At 39.5% G+C, this 24,184-nt stretch overlaps 1 protein-coding gene across 2 annotated transcripts in view; it reads right to left on the minus strand.

The window, feature by feature from the left end:
- Positions 1 to 24,184, minus strand: part of LOC128693898 (glutamyl aminopeptidase) — a gene marked incomplete at its 5' end in the record, with an annotated part of 230,118 nt that overhangs the window by 36,026 nt on the left and 169,908 nt on the right. The window contains 2 exon segments of one of the 2 annotated variants that reach the window (XM_070080135.1): positions 4,331 to 4,534; positions 21,906 to 22,027. In XM_070080135.1, coding sequence (XP_069936236.1) covers positions 4,331 to 4,534; positions 21,906 to 22,027 — 326 coding nt within the window. 2 annotated transcript variants of the gene reach the window in all.

The raw sequence follows: 24,184 nt of genomic DNA on the forward strand, positions 1-24,184 counted from the left end.
CCCCCCTCTTTCAACCCCCCCCCCAACCATCCCTCCCCAAACCCCATTTTTGCCAATATTTTTTAACACCAATTTCCCCCCTTAATAAAATTTCCCCTTTTTACTTGTTGTTGCCATTTTCCTCATCCCATCTCCCCTTTACTCAACTAGCAAAAAACTAGAAATGATCCTAATCAGCCCCTCTATAAACATGACATCCGGGGACCCTACCATCAACCTTTATCCACCAAACATAATTAACAAACTCTTTTTTACGTCACATCAACCTTTATATTTTTTTTTTCCTTTTTTAAAAAGAATTATTACAAACCCCTTTCACATAGCCCAAAAAGGCCCCATTTTTTTTACCCCCACCCCAAATTTACCAAACCCTCCACAACATTTTTCCCACTTTTGCAAAAATCCCAACCACAAATGTACTCTCACTTGGGCAAAAACCCCCACAATTCCCCGCATTTTTCCCCCCTCTCCCTTATAGGTCCCTCAACATTTGGCCCAAATTTAGCGATTCCCAAATTTGAATTCAACCGCCAAACCCAGCCGCCAAATCATAGTTTTTCCCCCTAGTTTTTTACCCCCTTTCCACCCCCCAACCCGAGCCCTCCCACCAGTGTAAATGTTTGTTTGTTCATTATTTCATTTAAACAAGAAAAATTTAAAACCATTCATGACTAATTAATGGCTTTTGACATATTATGAATCATGTGTTTTTTTTAAAAGAAAGAATCAAACATTTCGCTACCAATAAAAAGTAGATAAAAATAATGTAAAATAATAAAGCATAGAATTAAGAAGGAAATTGTAAAAAGGAGGGAGTGGTTGAACACGTCAGTGTGGCTTTGTTTATGCGGGAGGAGCATTGTCTCTGTGCTCTTCCAAACTTTTCACAATAATTCATTGTTTTTGGGTGCTTGTAGATTGAGGGAGGGGAGGGAGAGGCAGTGGTAGAGGCAGGGTAGAGGCAGGGTAGAGGCAGTGGAGAGGCAGGGAGGGTAGAGGCATTTAGAGGCAGGGTAGAGGCAGGGGGAGGAGGGGGAGGAGGGCGAGGCAGGGGCGAGGAGGGGCGAGGAGCGGGCGAGGAGGGGCCAAAGGGGCGAGGCGGGGGCCGAGAGCGCGGGGAGGGGCGAGGCAGGGAAACAACATGTTTTAAAAAAATTTTTAAAAATTGGGTTTAATTTTTCAAACATGTTATTAAATAGCACTGCCTCAACTGCTGCCTACATTGTTTAAACCCATCCCTAAACCCCCTGCCAAAACCCCTGCCCCCCAGCCAACCGCGCCTCACCCACTGCCTCACCCACTGCCTCACCCGCCTCAACCACTGCAGTTGCACCAATCTACAAGCACCAAACACACTGAATTTTTTGGGAAATGTTTGGAAGAGAGGGAGACTAATTCACTCCAGAAAACAAAGCCACACTGTGTTTAACCCCCCTGTTTTTTGTATAATTTCCTAAAAATTTTACCATTTTTATTATTATTATTTTTAAACTATTGTTGTTATTAGCAGTAGGAAAAAATGTTTATTTTTTTTGAGGTGTTCAAGAGTAAAAAGATGTCACCCCTACCTTCCAAATAGCCATTCCAATATGCACATGAATTTTTAATTTATTTATACAGTAAAGCAAAAAAATGAACAAACAAAAGTCCCAATGAGTGGTGGGGGGGCTGGCTGCCAGTTGCAGGGTTGGGGAGGGATAGGGACTGAGGGTTGAGGCAGTGGTTTAGGCAGTTGGGGGGGCAGGGGGGGAGGCAGTGGTGGAGGCAGTGGTATTTAATAACATACACGTTACCATAACATGTATGTATTTAGTACAATTTATGACATTTTCATGTATTTTATGATTGTTCATGGTTCGACAAGTTAAGGAAGCAGTATTGTATTATATTTCCCTACAATATTTTGGGGCACCAAACATTAGCGATTTTTCAACATTCGCGAGGCTCTTGATCCCCTAACCCTCGTGAATGTTGAGGGAGACCTGTACTTCTCTCTTCTCCAGGTGCATAAATGCTTACTATAACCCACTTCTCACATCCAACCTTTATTTTACTCCACATAATCCTTGAATTAATACATTTACATCCTCCTTTTCCTGCCATAGCTTAACCTTCAATATTATTGCTACTCCTTCTTTAGCTCTAACTCTATTAGAAACCCCTGACCTAATCCATTTATTCCTCTCCACTTCAGCTTTGTTTCACTTAAAGACAGGATATCCAGCTTCTTCTCATTCATAACATCCACAATCATCTTTCTTATCATTCGCACAACATCCACGCACATTCAAACTTTCCACTTTGACAATTTTCTTCTTATTCTTTTTAGTAATTTTTACAGGAAAAGAGGTTACTAGCCCATTGTTCCCAGCATTTTAGTTGACTTTTACAACACACATGGCTTACGGAGGAAAGATTCTCGTTCCACTTCCCCATGGATATAAAAGGAAAAGTAATAAGACCAAGAACTAAGAAAAAGTCAAAGAAAACTCAGGTGAGTGTGTATAAATAAACGTGTACATGTATGTTTAGTGTGACCTAAGTGTAAGTAGAAGTAGCAAGACGTACCTGTAATCTTGCATATTTATGAGACAGACAAAAGACAAGAGCAATCCTACTATCATGTAAAACAATTACAGGCTTTCGTTTTACACTCTCTTGGCAGAACAGTAGTACCTCCCTGGGTGGTTGCTGTCTACCAACCTACTACATACTTTTTTTTTTTTCTTTTTCTTTTTTAACAAGTCGGCTGTCTCCCACCGAGGCAGGGTGAACCAAAAAAGAAAGAAAATCCCCAAAAATAAAATACTTTTACCATCATTCAACACTTTCACCACACTCACACATTATCACTGTTTTAGCAGAGGTGCTCAGAATACAACAGTTTAGAAGTATATACGTATAAAGATACACAACATATCCCTCCAAACTGCCAATATCCCAAAACCCTCCTTTAAAGTGCAGACATTGTACTTCCCATTTCCAGGACTCAAGTCCGACTATATGAAAATAACCGGTTTCCCTGAATCCCTTCACTAAATATTACCCTGCTCACACTCCAACAGATCGTCAGGTCCCAAGTACCATTCGTCTCCATTCACTCCTATCTAACACGCTCATGCACGCTTGCTGGAAGTCCAAGCCCCTCGCCCACAAAACCTCCTTTACCCCCTCTCTCCAACCCTTTCGAGGACGACCCCTACCCCGCCTTCTTTCCCCTACAGATTTATATGCTTTCCATGTCATTCTACTTTGATCCTTTCTCTCTAAATGACCAAACCACCACAACAACCCCTCTTCTGCCCTCTGACTAATGCTTTTATTAACTCCACACCTTTTCCTAGTTTCCACACTCCGAATTTTCTGCATAATATTTACACCACACATTGCCCTTAGACAGGACATCTCCAATGCCTCCAACCGTCTCCTCGCTGCTGCATTTACCACCCAAGCTTCACATCCATATAAGAGTGTTGGTACTACTATACTTTCATACATTCCCTTCTTTGCCTCCATAGATAATGTTTTTTGACTCCACATATACCCCAATGCACCACTCACCTTTTTTCCCTCGTCAATTCTATGATTAACCTCATCCTTCATAAATCCATCCGCCGACACGTCAACTCCCAAGTATCTGAAAACATTCACTTCTTCCATACTCCTCCTCCCCAATTTGATAACCAATTTTTCTTTATCTAAATCATTTGATACCCTCATCACCTCTTATTATTATTATTATTATTATTATTATTATTATTATTATTATATTATTATTATTGCTGAGAAGAAAAAGAGAATGACTTCCATGGAATTAAAGCATGAAATCATAGATAAACAAGCGAGGTGTCCAGGTTTTGGGTTGAGGGGGGAAGAGGGAGGGGGTAGCTGGCTCATAACTCAGAGCAAAAATTCGACCCAGGGACGGCTCGTATCTCAAAAAAACTCGTAAGTTGGGACACTCGTAAGTCAAGGTTCCACTGTACTTATTAAAAATAGATAAGTGTGAAGAGATTATTACTGCTCTACATATACACATGTTAGCAATACAGTGGTACCCCGAGTTTTGACCTTTCTTCGTTCCAGAAGGCTGTTCAAGTGCCGTTACCAAATGAATTTCCATTTCAGACCCCCAAAATACACTTACAAAAGTACTGGCAATAACACACTTACATAATTGGTTGAGTTGGGCACAGTTTGAAACTCAGGGTACCACTGTAATTGATGATTAGAAAACTAAATTAGAGATAATTAAGGAAGCTTTGCAAAAGATGGAAATAATTTCAAGTACATATGTACTAAATTCTAAATAAGAATAAAAATACTTTACACAAAATGGCTTATATGCATCAGTTTCTGCTAGTAATGTCCCCATGGCAATGAGGTGTTCATACACTGAATCCCAGGGTACATAGTCTGTCTCAGACACCAGACCACGACTGAAGTTGAGTGCAACAGAATAATGCAACAAGTCAGCATTAGCAAGGGCGAAGACATCACTGTAAAGGCTCGCTCGATCTGCAGTGCCTACAAGCTGAAAGTAGTAAAGCACAGAAATAAAATCATAAATATTTGACTATTATCATTATTAAAATATTCTTTGTTTTTAACAAGTATATGCCCAAAGAATAAAGAATTTATAAGTAAAGAACCTTCTATTATGAAGTAAGAATTTGGCTATAGTATTATGAAAATTAACCGTAAAGAATGCTGTGCCAAGCACTGAACTAGCAACTCTGAATATGCAAGATCACTCTGTGGCATAGTTTATAAGGTGGTGGACTTGAAAGTGTTGGGCTATTAATCTAATTCCCAGTACTGCTTACAAAAATATTTTTATCTTAAAAATCCAACCTAAAAAAAAAAGATATAATTTCAGTTTTTCAAAAGTAATGGAACTTGAAATGGAAAAACATCCAAACAAAATGTCTGTTGATCTATACAGTAGGGCCCCACTTATTCGGCAGGTTAAGTTCCAGGTTACTGCCGGAAAGCAGACGTCGCTGGAAAGCAGAACTCCATTTATAAATGCATATAAATGCCAGATAACAAGTTTACACTAACATATATTAAGTTAACAAGAGAACTAGGCATTAAAAAGTAAAATACACACACAGTACCCTCATTATTTACCTCAAAATATTTGTAGTCTTAATGAAGGGCAAAAGGTGAGTAGTATTTACTCTAAGAAGTCAGGTGTGGTAGCCCTCCTGGCCACCCCACCCACACATACTATACAACGATTACTTACCTTAAAATATTTGTAGTCTTAATGTAGGGTGAGAGGCGAGTTTTATTTGTATGAAGTCAAGTTGGGAAGTATGGGTAGCCAGGAAGGGCAGCCCTCACCACCCCACCCCACCCACACATAATATAAACAAACCAGATGAAAGCGTCTGGTTGTCGTCACTTTACATTGTGTACAAGTTGTCTCCACGTTGATACAGTAGAATAAATAAAGAGAAACACTCCCGTTCTCATGTAATACCATTTTCAGAAGAAATGACACCCTGAGTGAAGGCATATGAAAGGAATAATTTTCTAGTTACCCCCAGTAATATTATAGTGACATTTTTTTTGATGTTGGACTACAAGTTACCTGGCTACCACAAGTTACCTGGCTACCACAAGTTGCCTGGCTACCACAAGTTGCCTGGCTACCACAAGTTGCCTGGCAACCACAAGATGCCTGGCTACCACAAGTCCTACAAGTCACCTGGCTACCACATCTCATATTTATGTTAATTTATTCTACTGTGGGGTGTATTTAGTTGGATTAAGCAAAATGTCTATGTTAACGCTTTTTACGATATTTAATGCTCCTCAGTGATTATTGTGTTATTATCATCATTATTAATATGGCATCTTCAAGACTAATAAGACACTCTTCGTGATTTTAACCCTTTCAGGGTTTCTGACGTACTAGTACGGCTTACGCACCAGGGTTATTGACGTACTAGTACGCCTAAATTCTAGCACCCTCAAATCTAGCAAGAGAAAGCTGGTAGGCCTACATATGAAAGAATGGGTCTGTGATCAGTGTGCACAGTATAAAAAAAATCCTAGAGCACACGGTGCATAATGAGAAAAAAAAAACTGTGTTTTTGGTTTGAAAGAGCGACTTTGCACTGTATTTTCATATGCTATTTATGGTTGTATTCTAGTTTTCCTGGTCTTATTTTATAGAATGGAAGACATTACAGAAATTGAGATGATTTTGATTGGTTTCACAATGAAAAGTACCTTGAAATTGAGCTCAAAGTAGCAGAAATATTAGATTTTTACCCAAGTTCAAAAGTAAACAAATCATGCCACACATCCAATACACGTCAACTGGTGAGTCTAATATTCTTTCACAAGTGCACTGATATTATTTATACCATTTCTACACTAATACAGTAGTCTGCATAACAGTAAATCTTCTATTTTTTGTGAGAATAAAAATTCGAAGTGGAAAGCAAATGAAATGTAAGAGGGGCCTGGGCACATGACTAATGAACAGAGGAAATGTTATTTTAGTGCCAGGAATGTCTTTCTTGTTTATTCTGGACCCTATTTGGAATTTGGCATCTTTTGAAATTTGTGTGAAATTGGCAAAATTGCTAAATTCTGACCACTTTATTGGATAGTTGAAATTGGTAAATGGGTCTTTTCTTGTACTCATTCGATAGAAAAAATGGAGTTCTAGCAAAATAGTTATGATTTTTGTCGACTAGTATACTGGAATTGGCCAAAAATAGGGCTCAAAGTGGGCAAAATCGCCAATGCATAAACATTGTCGAGACCGCTAGCTTCGCGAGAGCATAATTCCGTAAGTTTTCCACCAAATTTCATAATTTTGGTGTCATTATGATCGGGAAAAGATTCTATATCTTTTCATAAAAAATTTGTTTTTTTCCGAAAAATTTTTGACCCTGAGAACAAGTTTCGGAGAGGGCCTCTCGACCCTGAAAGGGTTAATGTGTACCTGCATGCCAGCACAGTGTGTAAGTTTACTTAGGTACAGGTACACATACGTTTATTTATCAGTTATAATAATAATGTAGGTATATAGTCTGCCTGGGCTACATACCTACACCTACCTACATAGCTACACAATATTTAATGTGGCCCTGGGCCATATTATTACCATCAACATACCTTGCTCACCGAGTTTAATCGTTTCTATCAACTACCTTTAGATGCCATCATAAATGGAGAAGTAATGAATATTTCATGCTGAGAATTGTAAACAAAAGCGTTATGTATTAAGGGGAGTGACGTAATGTTTTCCCTCCGCCCAACTACCACACCTCCTTAGTATATAAACATAAAATGTTTATATGTTATGTAACATGTTTCTTATATAATTTTGAAGAAAATATAATAGATGGATTAATGAAAATGTCTACATTAACGTAAAATAAGACATTTAATGTGCCCAAGAGTAATTATTATTAGTATTACGTAATGTTTTCCCTCCACCCGGCAACCAGACCTCCATAGCCTATAAACAGCATGTTTATATGCTATGTAACATGTTTCTTCTACAATTTTTAAGAAAATACCATAGATGGATTAACAAAAATGTCTATATTGATGTAAAATTAGACATTTAAGTTCTGTGTTTTTTGCAGTCTTGAACTTTTCATTGAGATGCATGTCACTTCTAAATGGCCATTACATCATGTCATAATTCTGTTGAGAACAATGATTTAATACGAAAGCATGACATTAAAAAAGTAAGGGTAGTGTACTCAATGATTTGTAGTTATGACTTCACCAAATCTGATTCTAAGTATAAATTGAAGTCATAAACACAGATGGATGAAAAATAAAAAGCCATTTGCATAGAAAAAAATGATACATAGATAAGAGAGATTTGTATAGTTAGGCTTTAGTCAAAAACCCTTGAGTGAGGAAGAAATACATGCATTCAGTGGCCACATTATAAATAACACCTGTACACCTGCTTGTTAACCCTTTCAGGGTTGGTGCCGTACTAGTACAGCTTGCACGCCAGGGTTGGTGCCGTACTAGTACGCATAAATTCCAGCACCTTCAAATCTAGTGAGAGAAAGCTGGTAGGCCTACATATGAAAGAATGAGTCTGCGATCAGTGTGCGCGGTATAAAAAAAAATCCTGCAGCACACAATGCATAATGAGAAAAAAAAAACTGACCATGTTTTTGGTTTAAAACAGCGACTTTGCAGTGTATTTTCATATGCTATTTATGGTTGTATTCTAGTTTTCCTGATCACATTTTATAGAATGGAAGACATATTATGGAAATTGAGATGATTTTGATTGGTTTCACAATGAAAAGTACCTTGAAATTGAGCTCAAAGTAGCAGAAATGTTCGATTTTTGCCAAAGTTCAAAGGTACACAAATCATGCTACGCGTCCAATACACGTCGACTGGTGAGTGTAATATTCTTTCACAAGTGCCCTGATATTATTTATACCATTTCTATGCCACCTCTACACGAATGCAGTAGTCTGCATAACATAAATCTTCTATTTTTTGTGAGAATAAAAATTCAAAGTAGAAAGCAAAAGAAATGTAACAGAGGTCTGGGGACATGAATAATGAACAGAGGAAATTTTATTTTAGTGCCAGAAATGTCTGTCTTGTTTATTCTGGACCCTATTTGGAAAATGACATTTTTTGAAATTGTGAAATTGGAAAATTGCCAATTTCTGACCATGTTATTGGATAGTGGAAATCAGCAAATGTGTCGTTTCTTGTACTCATTTGATAGAAAAAATGGAGTTCTAGCGAAGTAGGTATGTTTTTTGTCGGCTGGTGCATTGGAATTGGCCTAAAATAGGGCTCAAAGTGGGCGAAATCGCCGATATGCAAACATCGTCGAGACCGCTAACTACGCGAGAGCATAACTCCATAAGTTTCCCATCAAATTTCATACTTTTGGTGTCATTATGATCAGGATAAGATTCTCTATCATTTCATAAGAAAAAAATAATTTTTTTTTCGAAAAATGTCCGACCCTGAGAACAAGTTTAGGAGAGGCCTTGCCAACCCTGGAAGGGTTAATGATAATATCTAATAAGCCAAATATGTGGCAGCCCCTTAATGCCTTCGGACATGTAGACATGGTCAAGAGGTTCATTTGTTTTTCAGACTGAATATCATAATGGGGAAGAAATGTGATCTAAGTGACTCTGACTGCGGAATGACTGCTGGTGCCAGGGTGGTCTAGTGGGTGAAAATGCCTTATTAATGAGAGAGGTTAGAGGAGAATGGCCAGACTAGTTCAAGGAGACAGTAACTCAAATAACAACACACTACAACAGTGGAATGCAGAAGAGCGTCTCAGATGCACAACACATCAAACATTGATGTGGATGGGAAACAACAGCACACCACTACACTGGGTTCCACTCCTGACAGCTGGACAAATGAAGATGGCATGGTCAGAATTAGGATAAACCTTTGGGATGTGTTGAAACAGAAGATTCACAGCATGAGTGTGTGGCTGACAAACCTGCAGCAACTGTGTGATGCTCATATCACATCATCTTCTTGAAAATAGTATAAAATACCAAGAAGTTGAAGATTAAGACACACGTGCAACACTTCGGTATCTTCATTGATGAAACGTTTCACCTACACAGTAGGCTTCTTTAGTCGAATACAAAGGGAACAGTAGTAATGAAATAAAGATAATGTAATCAGCCCATCAACCTTGGTTGAAGCACAGATACAACAAGTGCAGTAGGGATAGATTAGATTAGTAGAGTGTCAGTAATGTTGTCTGTGGAAAATAGGAGTGTATTTATAATAGGATGCCCATGGTTATGAAAATTTTCATAGTTGTGTTAGATGTGTGATTTGAATTTCAGGTTGGAGTCAAGGCGTACACCTAAGAATTTTCCCCTAATCTTGTCTTTCTACCGGCAAACTATTTATCAAGTTAAACCGGGTGTTTTTTTATTTTTAGCATTATTACTAAACATGTAGTAGACCTTGTCAGTACTGAGAACCTTTTCTTAGTTGTCATTCAAGTAGATATTTTAACAAGCTCCTCACTGAATGTTATTGACACGGTTTGGCTTTGTTATAACAGTTGATGTATTACCTACAAACAGGATTGCTTTAACTTTCTCACTGTCCAATTCCCAAAATGAAGCTTCCTCTCAATGTCCAAAAATTTCACCTCCCCTCTTCTCCCCCCAAAAAAAAAATTCTCTTGAAAAAATAGAGAATCTTTTTCTGAAGATAATGGCACCAAAAGTACAAAAATTGATGGAAACCTTAAAGAATTACACAATCTACAGCTTGATTCATGTACTGGCAATTTTACTGATTCTAAGTCTTATTTCAAGCCAATTCCATTGTTCAAGTCAACCAAATTCTTAGCTATTTCATTAGGTTGCCTCCCATTCCATCGAGTGAACCAAATAAACTACCCAATAAAGTGGTCAGAATTCAGTAATTTGGCCAATTTCACACAAAATTAAAAAAAACAATTTAATAAGCAATGCAGACATTCCTGGCACTAAAACATTTCTTCTGTGCATTAGCCACTCCCAAGGCCTCTCCTATTTTACACTCATTTTCCATTTTGAATTCTTATTCACACAAAAATAGGAGATTTACTTCATTTCTTGGATGATAAAATACAACAAGGAAGGGCTGGTTATGGTGTACACCATCCCAATACACTTGAGTCAGACCTATTAAAAACCCATAAAACAGACTGGGGGTTGAAGAAAAGCTTTACTCATCATCATCCAGACGATGAATATTTCCACTACTTGGAGCCCTCTTTGCAAAACAGTTGCATAAGGGAAGGGCAACTAGTGCTACATTATAAGGCAAGTATTGTATGTACTGTGTGTTTATTTTACTTTATCTGTTCTTTATACCTAGCTGTAATGAGTACTTAATATATGATAGTGTAAACACATTATTAGGCATTTTAGACACATTTGATAACGAAAAAATGCTCTTTTCCATCTGATGGCAATTTTTATGGGGTCAAAGACCTAAGAACCATACAAATGGGGTCCTCCTGTACAACAGGGCCCGATTACATGGCAGTTTAGGTATATATACTGGTCATCGTAATGTTTACTTAAAGATCTGATATTGTAGTTAAAGACAGTTATGTTGTTGGCTCTGGGAAGTGCCTTTGATTGTTCTGCTGTGTAGTAATTACAGTTACTGTTTGATTCATTTAAGTCATTAAATAAGAGGTTGGTATCAGGATCAATGCTTGCTATCATAATATTTATAGTGAATCTATAGTTAGAATTAAGTATAAGACAAAGTAAATATTCTAAAGCTATAAAATAGCACCTGAGTTATTTTAACAAATGTAAAAATTTGAGCTAAGGTAGTTCTTTAAAGCTAAAATAAAGGAGACAATATAAAAGGGACTAAAAAAATTTGTGGTGAACAAATAAAGTGGTAATCAAATAAATGAGCTAGGGAATATAATGGCAAATTAGTGAACTTATTACACTTTAGCACCTGAGAATAGCACCTTGATTATTTTAACAATTGTGAATATATGAACTAAGGTTATTATGTAAAGCTAAAATAAAGCTAAAATGAAGGAGAAAATATATAGGGACTAAATTAAATAATGGTAAACAAAGTTAAATTGGCAGATAGTAACTAAGATATGATATTGATTTGGGAGTAGGATCTGGTTTGTTATATATAATAAGTTGAGCAATTTATTGTACTATAAAAAGTAAAAAATAATATGAGGTAGTTGGTAGTAGCAGCAAAAGATAGTTTTTGGCCTTGAACAATAATGTAATTGAAATGTACACTAATTGCACACACAATATAGTCACTAAGATATGAAAATAATCTGAGAGCAGGAATTGCCTTATAGCATAAAGTTTGAGCAATTAATATCACTATAGGAATATTATTTGAGGTAGTTGATACTAGCTAGTGAGGGAAGGTTCAAGGTATTGCACAGTAGTGTAGTAGGAACATACACTAGTTTGTTATTTGTAGTTTGGGAGAAAAGGGAAAATTAGGTATGATTATAAGAGAATTTTAACAGTGCTTAAGTAGGAAAGAAAAAGGTAATACAGATATTATTAAAGAGTAAGCATCCTATTAACAAAAAATAAATTGTGAATTGGGAATCTGGGAAGATAACACAAATTAGATCACACAAAGAACTGTGTGAGACACCTGGGATAATGAGGTAGTAAATACTATCTAGGAGGTGATAGTACAGAGATTAGTTCAATAATGACATAATAACATACACTAACGTAGTAAGGATTTGGTCACTAATATCAGTCAGATTCTGTAATGTTTGCATCATGAAGGAAGTTTGCTTGTTCATTTTCATTTGTAATGTAGTACACACGGCCTACATTAGTTTTTCTTACTAGAATTTGTCCATAACATACAAAGCACTGGTGAATTTTATCATTATTCTCACGTTTTAGTTTTCTCACTCTGTACAGGAGGTTCTGTCGTTTTCTTGTGAGACACTCATTTATATATCTTTTTTTTCTTTAATAGATGAAATTATCAGATCTTTTTTCCTGTCTTGTGTGTGAAATCAGCATAACACTTTTTCTACTTTAGTTCCCTAGTAACCGTGATTCTTTTATTTCCAACACTGGTACGTTAACATGTAGGTGGTCACATATGATCTGGAGAGTTGTATCTTTGCAGTTGGAATGGTTTAATTTGCTGGGAAAGAGTGAAGCGTTAATTACTACTGCATCAGATAACTTGTCTTGCTCTGCCTTACCATCTTGGTTAGCAAAATAATTGTTCAATTGGGTATCCATGTTTGTTTTCCAGTCCTTGACGGCATTATCATTCTTCGTGTTTAGGGAAGTTATTTGATCTGTGTGGCTGGCTATGACTGATTGGAGGGTCTTGCCAAAATCAGTCGTGCCAGATGATGTTAGCTGTTGTTCAAGGTTGTTGATCTTGTTCTCAAGGTGAGGTAACTTAGATTCATGGTTTGTTATTGTTGCAAGGAGAGACATATTTTCAGCATGAAGATTCAAGTTATCCGCCGTTGGGAGTTCACTTCTCAGCCATTAGCCACCTCTTTGCAGTATATTTTTGCATGGTTTTTATGGTTGTATTCTTGTTTTTTGGTCTCATTTTATAGAATGGAAGATATATTACAGAAATAGACATGATTTTGATTGCTTTCATGACGAAAAGTACCTTAAAATTGAGCTCAAAGTAGTGGAAATGTTCGATTTTTGCCGATGTTCAATGAACTTTGTGTAAGTCAATTTGGTTAATTTTATTAAGTGTATTCTAACCTAACCACTCTGTAATCTGGCAAACTCAGTAATCCGGCACACTGTAGGTCCCAATGATGCCGGATTTGTGATGGAGGACCTGTATTAAGTGAACAATTGTTAGGCCTAAAAACCAATAAAAAAGTACAATGCATATACAGTACACTCATTACTTACCATAAAATATTTTCATCTTTAGCTTACAGTGAGAGTTAAGTAGTATTTATTGTAGGAAGTCTGAAGGAGATGGCACTTCTAAACAATGCTAAATCTATATCATTATGAAGGGAAATACTGTAATGTCTTATTTTCATCCCCTCAAAAAATAAAGTTGGTAAATTGTGACAATTAACTCTTTAACTGCACAAATGTAGATCTATGTTGTTACCACTAGCACTCCAAACATAGACCGACGTTTTATTTTTCCTGCCTCCAAATTTGGCATGACTGGCCTGAGATGCCTGGTCATTACAGAATGGGTCTTAACACTTGGTGTGCGCAGTATTAAAAAATCTGGGACCACTTAGTACCTTGTGGGAGCACCAGTTCAACTGAGTGCCAGCTAGAGCAAACAGCGTGGCAAACACCAGGGATTCACTGATGTCATGTCATATTAACACTCCCCTTTTAAGAAGAAAATGATGCTGACTCTGAGTTTAGTGTGTATGAGATGGATGTGGCTACAAGTGGTCAAGGAAATATCAAAAACCTCGATAATAACCATATGCAACATTTGTGCAACTTCCTTTCAATTCTGATACCATTGGTAGTGTCATCCTGCCATAATGTCCTATAACCTATGCCCCAAGTAAAGAGAGACAATTCGGGAACATGAGTAATACATGTTTGGCAGGACAGCTGGCTGGTTGGATGACTGACTGGCTGATTGACTTTGGCTATCTCTATCTCCATCTGTCTATCTCCATCTGTCTGTATCTATCTCTATCCATGTCTCTCTCTCTGTCTCAGAGGTACACATAAATACAGTTATTATTCATAATGTAAATTACCTAGGAAAACCCAAAAAAACCAGACAAAGTGCTATACTGTACTTGTAGATATAAGGAATAATAAGTATGGCAAGTAATGTGCATTTTCACTTGTTCAGGAATCAGACATGATGACTCTGCATCATTGTGTAATACCTGTTAGTTTATGAGGCTCTCTGAGACAGAGAGAGAGAGACAAGCAGATAGAGACAGGAAGACAGACACAGACAAGAGGAGATGGAGATAAACTGAGACAGAGCTAGACAGATACAGAAAGATAGACACAGACAGTGACACACAGGACGAATGAAGCCAAACTACAAGAAAGGGGACTAAATAACAAAAAGGCACAATACCGTGACTGGAATGATACACAAATAACCCGCACATAAAAGAGAGAAGCTTACGACGACGTTTCGGTCCGACTTGGACCACTGACAAAGTCAATGGTCCAACACCCGGATGCCCGGGTGTTGTGCATGTGTCTTAATTTCATCTTGTCGGTATTATATACAATTCTTGTACTACTACTACTACTACTACTACTACCTCCACCTCTTCCTGCCTATATATAGCCGTCCTGCTCCACCTCTGTTAGTGTGACTTTGTCAATGGTCCAAGTCGGACCGAAACGTCGTCGTAAGCTTCTCTCTTTTATGTGCGGGTTATTTGTGTAAAGGGGACTACACGGGAATGAGGAACTTCCTGAATGGGGTTCAGTGGGGCAGAGAACTGGCACGGAAGCCAGTTAATGAGATAATGGAATATGTAGCAACAATGTGTAAGGAGGCTGAGGAGAGGTTTGTACCCAAGGGTAACAGGAATAATGAAAAAGCCAGGATGAGCCCATGGTTCACCCAAAGGTGCAGGGAGGCAAAAACCAAGTGTGCTAGGGAATGGGATAAATATAGAAGGCAAAGGATCCAGGAGAATAAGGAGAGCAGTCGTAGAGCCAGAAATGAACATGCAGATAAGAAGGGAGGCCCAACGACAATATGAAAATGACATAGAAGCGAAAGCCAAATCTGACCCGAAGCTGTTATTCAGCCACTTCAGGAGGAAAACAACAGTCAAGGACCAGGTAATCAGGCTAAGGAAGGAAGGAGGAGAGACAACAAGAAATGACTGTGAAGTATGTGAGGAACTCAACAAGAGATATAAAGAAGTGTTCACAGAGGAGACGGAAGGGGCTCCAGAAAGACGGAGAGGTAGGGCACACCACCAAGTGCTGGACACAGTACACACAACCGAGGAAGAAGTGAAGAGGCTTCTGAGTGAGCTAGATACCTCAAAGAGTCAAAGGCAATGAGGCTGGATAACATCTCTCCATGGGTCCTGAGGGAGCAGAGGCACTATGTGTACCCCTAACAACAATATTCAATACATCTATCGAAACAGGGAGATTGCCTGAGGCATGGAAGACAGCATATGTAGTCCCAGCCCTTAAAAAAAGGAGACAGACATGAAGCACTAAATTACAGACCAGTGTCACTGACATGTATAGTATGCAAAGTCATGGAGAAGATTATCAGAAAAAGAGTGGTGGAACACCTAGAAAGGAATGATCTCATCAACAGCAGCCAACATGGTTTCAGGGACAGGAAATCCTGTGTCACAAACCTACTGGAGTTCTATGACATGGTGACAGCAGTAAGACAAGAGAGAGAGAGAGGGGTGGGTGGATTGCATTTTCTTGGACTGCAAGAAGGCATTTGACACAGTTCCACATAAGAGATTAGTGCAAAAACTGGAGGACCAAGCAGGGATAACAGGGAAGGCACTAAAATGGATCAGGGAATACTTGTCAGGAAGACAGCAGCGAGTCATGGTATGTGGCGAGGTGTCAGAGTGGGCACCTGTGACCAGTGGGGTCCCATAGGGGTCAGTCCTAGGACCGGTGCTGTTTCTGGTATTTGTGAAAGACATAATGGAAGGAATAGACTCCGAAGTGTCCCTGTTTGCAGATGATGGGAAGTTGATGAGAAGAATTCATTCGATCGAAGACAAGGCAGAACTACAAAGGGATCTGGACAGGCTGCAAACCTGGTCCAGCAATTGGCTCCTGGAGTTCAACCCCACCAAGTGCAAAGTCATGAAGATTGGGAAAGGGCAAAGAAGACCACAGATGGAGTACAGCCTAGGGGGCCAGAGACTACAAACCTCACTCAAGGAAAAAGATCTTGGGGTGAGTATAACACCAGGTACATCTGAAGCACACATCAACCAAATAACTGCTGCAGCATATGGACACCTAGCAAACCTCAGAACAGCATTCTGACATCTTAATAAGAAATTGTTCAGGACCCTGTACACCGTGTACGTTAGGCCCATATTGGAGTATGCGGCACCAGTTCGGAACCCACACCTAGCCAAGCACATAAAGAAACTAGAGAAAGTGCAAAGGTTTGCAACAAGACTAGTTACAGAGCTAAGAGGTATGTCCTACGAGGAGAGGTTAAGGAAAATCAACCTGACGACACTGGAGGACATAAGAGATAGGGGGGACGTGATAACGCCATACGAAATACTGAGAGGAATTGACAAGGTGGACAAAGAAAGGATGTTCAAGAGATGGGACACAACAACAAGGGGACACAGTTGGAAGTTGAAGACACAGATGAATCACAGGGATGTTAGGAAGTATTTCTTCAGCCACAGAGTAGCCAGGAAGTGGAATAGTTTGGGAAGCGACTAAAAAACCCGCTCAACGCTATTCGTCTGAGATGCGTCAAATGTGCGGCCTGAGCCTACCTCACATGTTCTGCCGGTGGCATTGTTTACCAGCCAGCCTCTGCGGTAACATCCAAGCATACAATCGGAACATTTCGTATTATTACAGTGTTTTTGGTGATTTTATCTGCAAAATAAGTGACCATGGGCCCCAAGAAAGCTTCTAGTGCCAACCCTACAGGAATAAGGGTGAGAATTACTATAGAGATGAAAGAGATCATTGCTAAGTATGAAAGTGGAGTGCGTGTCTCCGAGCTGGCCAGGTTGTATAGTAAACCCCAACTCATCGCTACTATTGTGTCCAAGAAAACGGCAATCAAGGAAGCTGTTCTTGCAAAGGTGCAACTGTGTTTTCAAACAGAGATCGCAAGTGATAGAAGATGTTGAGAGACACTTATTGGTGTGGATAAATGAAAAACAGATAGCAGGAGATAGCATCTCTAAGGATCATAAATGAAAAGGCTAGGAAGTTGATGAGGATTTAATTAAAAATGCCTGCAACTAGTGATGATGTGAGGAATTTAAGCCAGCAAAGGTTGGTTTGAGAGATTTAAGAAGCACAGTGGCATACATAGTGTGAAAAGGGATGGTGAGGCTGCCATTTCGACCACAAAGCAGTAAAAAATATGTGCAGGAATTAAAGGGGATTACATAGACAGTGAAGGACGGGAACCTGAACAAGTGTTTAATTAATGAAACAGGCCTGTTTTGGAAGAAAATGCCAAGCAGGACCTACATTCCCAGAGGAAAAGGCACTCCCAGGACATAAGCCTAATGAAAGACAGGTTACTTCTTCTCATGTGTTCCAATGCTAGTGGTGATTGCAAAGTGAAGCCTTTATTAGTGTATCACCTGAAACTACCAGAGCGTCTTCAGGCAAAAGAAATCCTCAAAATTTTTTGGTGCTGGGGAGGGCAAACAGTAAGGCATGGTCACTAGGGACTTTTTCTATGACTGGGAAAAATGCTTGGTGTAACCAATGTGAAAATTACCTAACTGAAAAGAAATTAGACCTTAAGTGCCTCCTGGTTAGACAATGCCCTGGTCACCCCACAGACTTGTCAGAGCGACTTTCTGGGACATGAGCCATTAAGTGCTCTCTCCAAACTTTTAAGAGTCAATTGAGTTTCTGAGGTCACTACAAAGCACCTTTCAAACAGAGCTTTTGTGAAAGTTTTTTAGTTTGCAATAACCTGCTGGTCCATGGCTTGCAGGAGAGGAGTGGTATTAGGAGGCAAAACTTCACCTTAACCCTTTGACTGTTTAGGCCCTCTCTGAAACTGTCATTCTATGTCGCCAATTTTAAAAAAAAAAAAAATTTTTTCTATGAAAATGTTAAGATTATTTTTCTGAGTGTTTTAGCCCAAAAAAAAATTTTTGCCATCGGTACTAATGAGATAGAGCCGTGAAGTTTGCAGAAAATGAGCCACAGATGGAACAGCGCGACTGCCACCCGTGAACTTTAGTTTACTTGTAATTGAAGGTTTTGTTTTTTCACTATTTTATTTTTTCACATAACTTATGTGGCCTATGAGACAAAAAAGTAAGGTGCAATGTATATATATACACTCTGTATACAAATACAATAAGCACACAAACATAATTATCAATATATTGTTTACAAAACTTGTTTACACAAACAAACAAACAATCCTTTCCTTCTTCTTCTCTTCCCCTCCTCCTCCTCCTCCTCCTCCTCCTCCCCCCCTCCTCCTCCTCCTCCTCCTCCTCCTCCCTCCTCCCCTTTCTCCTCCTCCTCCTCCTCCTTTCCCCCTTTCTCCTCCTCCCCCTTTCCTCCTCCTCCTCCTCCTCCTCCTCCTCCTCTCCTCCTCCTCCTCCTCCTCCCCTTTCCCTTCCCCCCTTTCCTCCTCCTCCTCCTCTCCTCCCCTCCTTCTCCTCCTCCTCCTCCTTCCTCCCCCCTCCTCCTCCTCCTCCCCTCCTCCTCTTCTCCTCCTCCTCCTCCTTCCCTCCTCCTCCTCCTCTCCCCCTTTCCCCCTTCCCCTCCTCCTCCTTCTCCTTCTCCTCCTCCTCCTCTCCCTTCTCCTCCTCCTCCCCCTTCTCCTCCTCCTCCTCCTCCTCCTCCTCCTCCTTCTCCTCCTCCTCCTTCTCCTCCTCCTCCTCCTTCTCCTCCTCCTCCTTCTCCTCCTCCTCCTCTCCTCCTCCCTCCTACTTCTCCTACTCCTCCTTCTCCTCCTCCTCCTTCCCCTCCTCCTTCTCCTCCTCCTCCTCCTCCTTCTCCTCCTCCTCCTCCTCCTCCTCCTCCTCCTTCCTCCTCCCTCCCCTCCTCCTCCTCCTCCTCCTCCTCCTCCTTCCCTCCCCCTTTGTCTTGTGGGGGGTGTGGCTTATAATTGTTTTGAGTCAGAAGTCGGCAGCTGTCAAAGTGACATATTGTCTCATTAGTCACTGCCCCTACCGCCGTCAAAACAATGGGTCGGATGCTGCTTCCTCCATTCTATCTAATTATCTTTCCCCTAATCTATATCTTTCAATCTGTCTCTTTCTATCTGTCTGCCTATCTCTGTCTCACAGGTACACAAAATACAAGTATACATGGTGTAAATTACGGATAAACCAAGAAACCAGACAAAGTGCTATACTCTGCTTGAAGATGTGAGTAAACGTGATGACACAGTCTTGTGGCTCTTTTGAGACAGAGAGCTGATGGACAGACAGGAGCTTGACAGACAGACAAATAGACAGACAAATGTTTGTGTACACAAAACAAAGGGAGGGCGATGGTCATGTAATATTACCCTCCTTTACACTCATCAAAGTCAGCTCTTATCAGATGTTATCTCCCCTTATCTTGTCACTGTCATGGGGTGGACTTTTTTTTTTCTTGCTTCAAGGGAACAATATTATTACATCTTCTTCTTCCTCCTCCTCCTCCTCCTCCTCGTCTCCTCCTCCTCTTCTGCCTTCCCTCCTCCTCCTCCTCCTCCTCCTCCTCCTCCTCCTCTTCCTCCCCTCCTCCCCCTCCTCCTCCTCCATTGCTTTTGGTCTCAAACTCCTCCAAATCATGAAATTGATCTTCACTGACACTTCCATCTGTGTTAGAGCATCACTTGGGAAGAGAAGAGTCCCAGATTTGCTGGGGAATCGCATATTTCTTACCGCTAGACATGCTGAAAAAGGACAACTGAAATGGCATTCCCACAATGCACCACTGGCTCCCCGATTTTTTTTATATGGTGCACACTGACCATGGAGACCCATTCTCTCACATGTGGGCCTACCAGCTTTCTCCTGCTTGATTTGAAGCTGCTAGAATTTATGCGTATAAATACGTCAGAAACATTGGCTCGTAAGACGTATTTATACGTCGGAAACAGTCAAAGGGTTAAATATCCTCAATTGTGTAAGCCTTATAGGTAAGGCTTGGGAGGGAGTGACTAAGAGGACCTTGAACTCTGCTTGGAAGAAACTGTGGCCAGAATGTGTAGACAAAAGGGATTTTGAAGGGTTTGAGGCTAACCCTGGGAATCCTATGCCAGTTGAGGAATCCATTGTGGCATTGGGAAAGTCCTTGGGGTTGGAGGTTAGTGAGGATGATGTGGAAGAGTTGGTGGAGGAGGAGGACAATGAAGAACTAACCACTGATGAGCTGCTAGATCATCTTCATCAGCATGAGGCCAGACCTGAGGAAACTGCTTCGGAGGAGGGGAGAGAGAAATTGAAGAAGTTGCCTACTTCAAAGATTAAGGAAATGTGTGCAATGTGGCTTAAAGTGCAAACCTTTTTTGATGACACTCGCCCTAACACAGCTATTACAAGCCGTGCTGGTGACTATTACACTGACAATGTTGTGAACCACTTTAGGAAAGTCATAAAGGAACGGGAGGTACAGGCCTCTATGGACAGATATGTTGTGCGACAGAAGTCCAGTGACTCTGAAGCTGGTCCTAGTGGTATTAAAAGAAGAAGGGAAGTAACCCCGGAAAAGGACTTGACACCTCAAGTCTTAATGGAAGGGGATTCCCCTTCTAAACACTAAGACTCTCTCCTCCTCTCATCCCATCAATCATCACCAGATCTTCAATAAAGGTAAGTGTCATGTAACTGTGCATGTCTTTTTCAGTTTGTGTGTATTAAAATTAATATTTCATGTGGTAAAAAAAATTTTTTTCATACTTTGGGGTGTTTTGCACGGATTAATTTGATTTCCATTATTTCTTTTGGGGAAAATTCATTCGCATAACGATAATTTCGCATAACAATGAGCTCTCAGGAACGGATTAATATCGTTATGCGGGGGTCCACTGCAGTGGGGGCAGGATCCATACATAGCTTTAACCTGTAAACGGTCCAAGCAGATCTACGTTCACATGCATAGTGCTTCAAAAGTAGATCTATGTTTACATATTTTCAAATATAACAAAAAAAAAAAATCAAAGTTTTTTTACATGTTTTCAAATGTAAAAAAGAAAAAAGAATATCTACGTTTTTTACATACTTTCAAATGTTGAAAAAACGTATATATACGTTTGGACCGTTTACAGGTTAAGCAGAGGTATGACAAAGCACGCGGTTCAGGGAGTGAGACCTAGTAGCGACCAGTGAAGAGGCGAGGCCAGGAGCTTGGACTCGACCCCTGCAACCTCAACTAGGTGAGTACAAACATGTTTGTATAACAGTGAAAACAAATAAAGCCAAGGCATTATATTTCATACTTTTGGTGTTATTAACTTTATAAAAAGATTCTCTGTCACTTCAGAAGAGAAAAAAAATTTTTTTTGGACACTGAGAGCAAGTTTTATTTTAGGGTTCTGATTTTGGATTTCGAGACAGTTTAAATCCAAAACTGTTCATTACTGTTATGATCATGGAAAAAACAATCTCATCATTTGAATAAATGAACAATATGCATTACCAGACACCTTCAAGAATTAGTCCATTAAATCAAGGTATTCTTCTAACTTCCTAAGTCTCTATTACTAACCTTCTCTACACAAAGTTTTTCAAGTTGGTTCCATATATCAGCCTCATAGATGACACGGTAGTAGCCCTTCTGCTGTATATTCACCTTTACCCAAGTTACTCCTGGATCTACTTTCACTCTTACTGAAATATAAGAAAGACTTTGATAAGCTGTTCACACAGCCAATATTATTTGCAGGTGACACTACTTACTTCTCTCGCCCAAATCCAACATTACTAACTGACACTGTAAATGCTGAATTACTGAAAATATCTACTTGGATGACTACCAACAAACTTACTCTTAATACAGATAAAACTTACTTCATGTAATTTGGAAACAGAGCTTCAAATGTACGGCTTAACATAATGATAAATGGTTCGGCCATCTCTAGACTGACAGAGGGCAAATTTCTAGGTCCCCACCTTGACAGCGGTCTCAAATTCCAGACACATATACAGCAAATTTCCAAGGAAGTCTCAAACATTGGACATCCTTTCAAAGATATGGTACTATGTACCACAATCAGCTCTCCTTTCTCTGTACCACTTATTCGTTTACCCTTACCTCACCTATGGAATTTGTGCATGGGACTCAACTACAGCAAATCACCTCAAACCAACAAAAACTGGAGTCCGATTGATTTCTAACTCCAGCACCAGACAGCATACTCCGCCTCTATTCAAGAGTCTCAACTTGCTTAACCCTTTGACTGTTTTGGTTGTATAAATACGTCTTACGTGCCACTGTTTCGGACGTATTTATACGCGTAAATTCTAGCGGCTTCAAATCAAGCAGGAGAAAGCTGGTAGGCCCACATGTGAGAGAACAAGTCTGTGTGGTCAGTGTGCACCACATAAAAAAAATCCTGCAGCATGCAGTGCATAATGAGAAAAAAAAGACAGTTTTTTGGATTAAAATGCCAACTTTGAGGTGTATTTTCGTACAATATTTATCGCTGTATTCTCGTTTTCATGGTCTCATGTGATAAATTGTAAAATATATTATAGACATAGAGATGATTTTGATTACTTTCACGATGAAAACAACCTTGAAATTGAGCTCAAAGTAGCAGAAATGTTCGATTTTTACCAATGTTCAGGAGTAAGCAAATCACTTTCACTAGTGCACTGATATTATTTATACCATTTTTACAATAATGCAGTAGTCTGCATAACAGTAAATTTTATATTTTTTTGTTTGAATAAATCAAAATAGAAAGCAATAGTAATATAAGAGGGGCCTAGAGATGTGACTAATAAACAGAGGATATGTTACTTCAGTGCCAAGAATGTCTACATTGTTTATTCTGGACCCTCTTTTGAAATTGGCATCTTTTTTAATTTGCGTGAAATTGGCCAAATTGCCAATTTCTGACCACTATTGGGTAGTTCAAATCGGTAAATGGGCAGTTTCTTGTACTCAATTGATAGAAAAAATGAAGTTCTAAATAAATAGCTATGAGTCTGGTCAACTGGAACAACGGAATTGGCCAAAAACAGGGCTCAGTGAAATCGCTGATGCGTATATGTCGCCAAGACAGCTAACTTCACGGGAGCGTAATTCCATGAGTTTTCGACCAAATTTCATACTTTTCATGTCATTACCATCAGGAAAAGATTCACTATCATTTCATAAGAAAAAATATTTTTTTTTTTCTAAAAATTTTGCGACATAGAATGACAGTTTCATAAAGGGGCTGGCGACAGTCAAAGGGTTAATATACAAGACATTCACACTTATTATTGTGCCTACTACATACATAGAACACTGCATTCATATATAAACCCTCCTCTCAAAATCTGCCTTGACAACTACAGTGGTCCCTCGCTTTTCGTAGTTCCCGGCAATCGTAAATTTCGCCAATCATACGGTTATTTTCGTATAAACATGGACTCGCTTTTCATAAGTTGACTCGCGCATCGTAATTCGTCCCGGACGCATACCCACGGCGTGAGCCGTGGTGGCAGCCAGTCTGGCATTGTTTACCAATGAGCGAAGGTCCCTTCACGTGCTCCAGCGAAATATTTCATAATATTCCATTTATTTTAGTGCTTGCAAGTACTAAATAAGCTACCACGACTCCATAGAAAGCTCCTAGTGCCAAGCCTGTGGTAAAGAAGGTGAGAAATACACCCAACTATTATACTCTTTGTACAACTATGTATCATGTCAAAATAAAAATTATTATTAGTTGACCCCTTCACCTAACCAAAGAGAGAGAGCGAGAGAGAGAGCGATGACTACAGAAGATTTTACAAGAATTGCTGGCTACATGTCATGGATGAGAAGAGACAGGC

The sequence above is a fragment of the Cherax quadricarinatus genome, unplaced genomic scaffold (genome assembly GCF_038502225.1).
Source record: "Cherax quadricarinatus isolate ZL_2023a unplaced genomic scaffold, ASM3850222v1 Contig168, whole genome shotgun sequence".
Classification (NCBI taxonomy): domain Eukaryota; kingdom Metazoa; phylum Arthropoda; class Malacostraca; order Decapoda; family Parastacidae; genus Cherax; species Cherax quadricarinatus.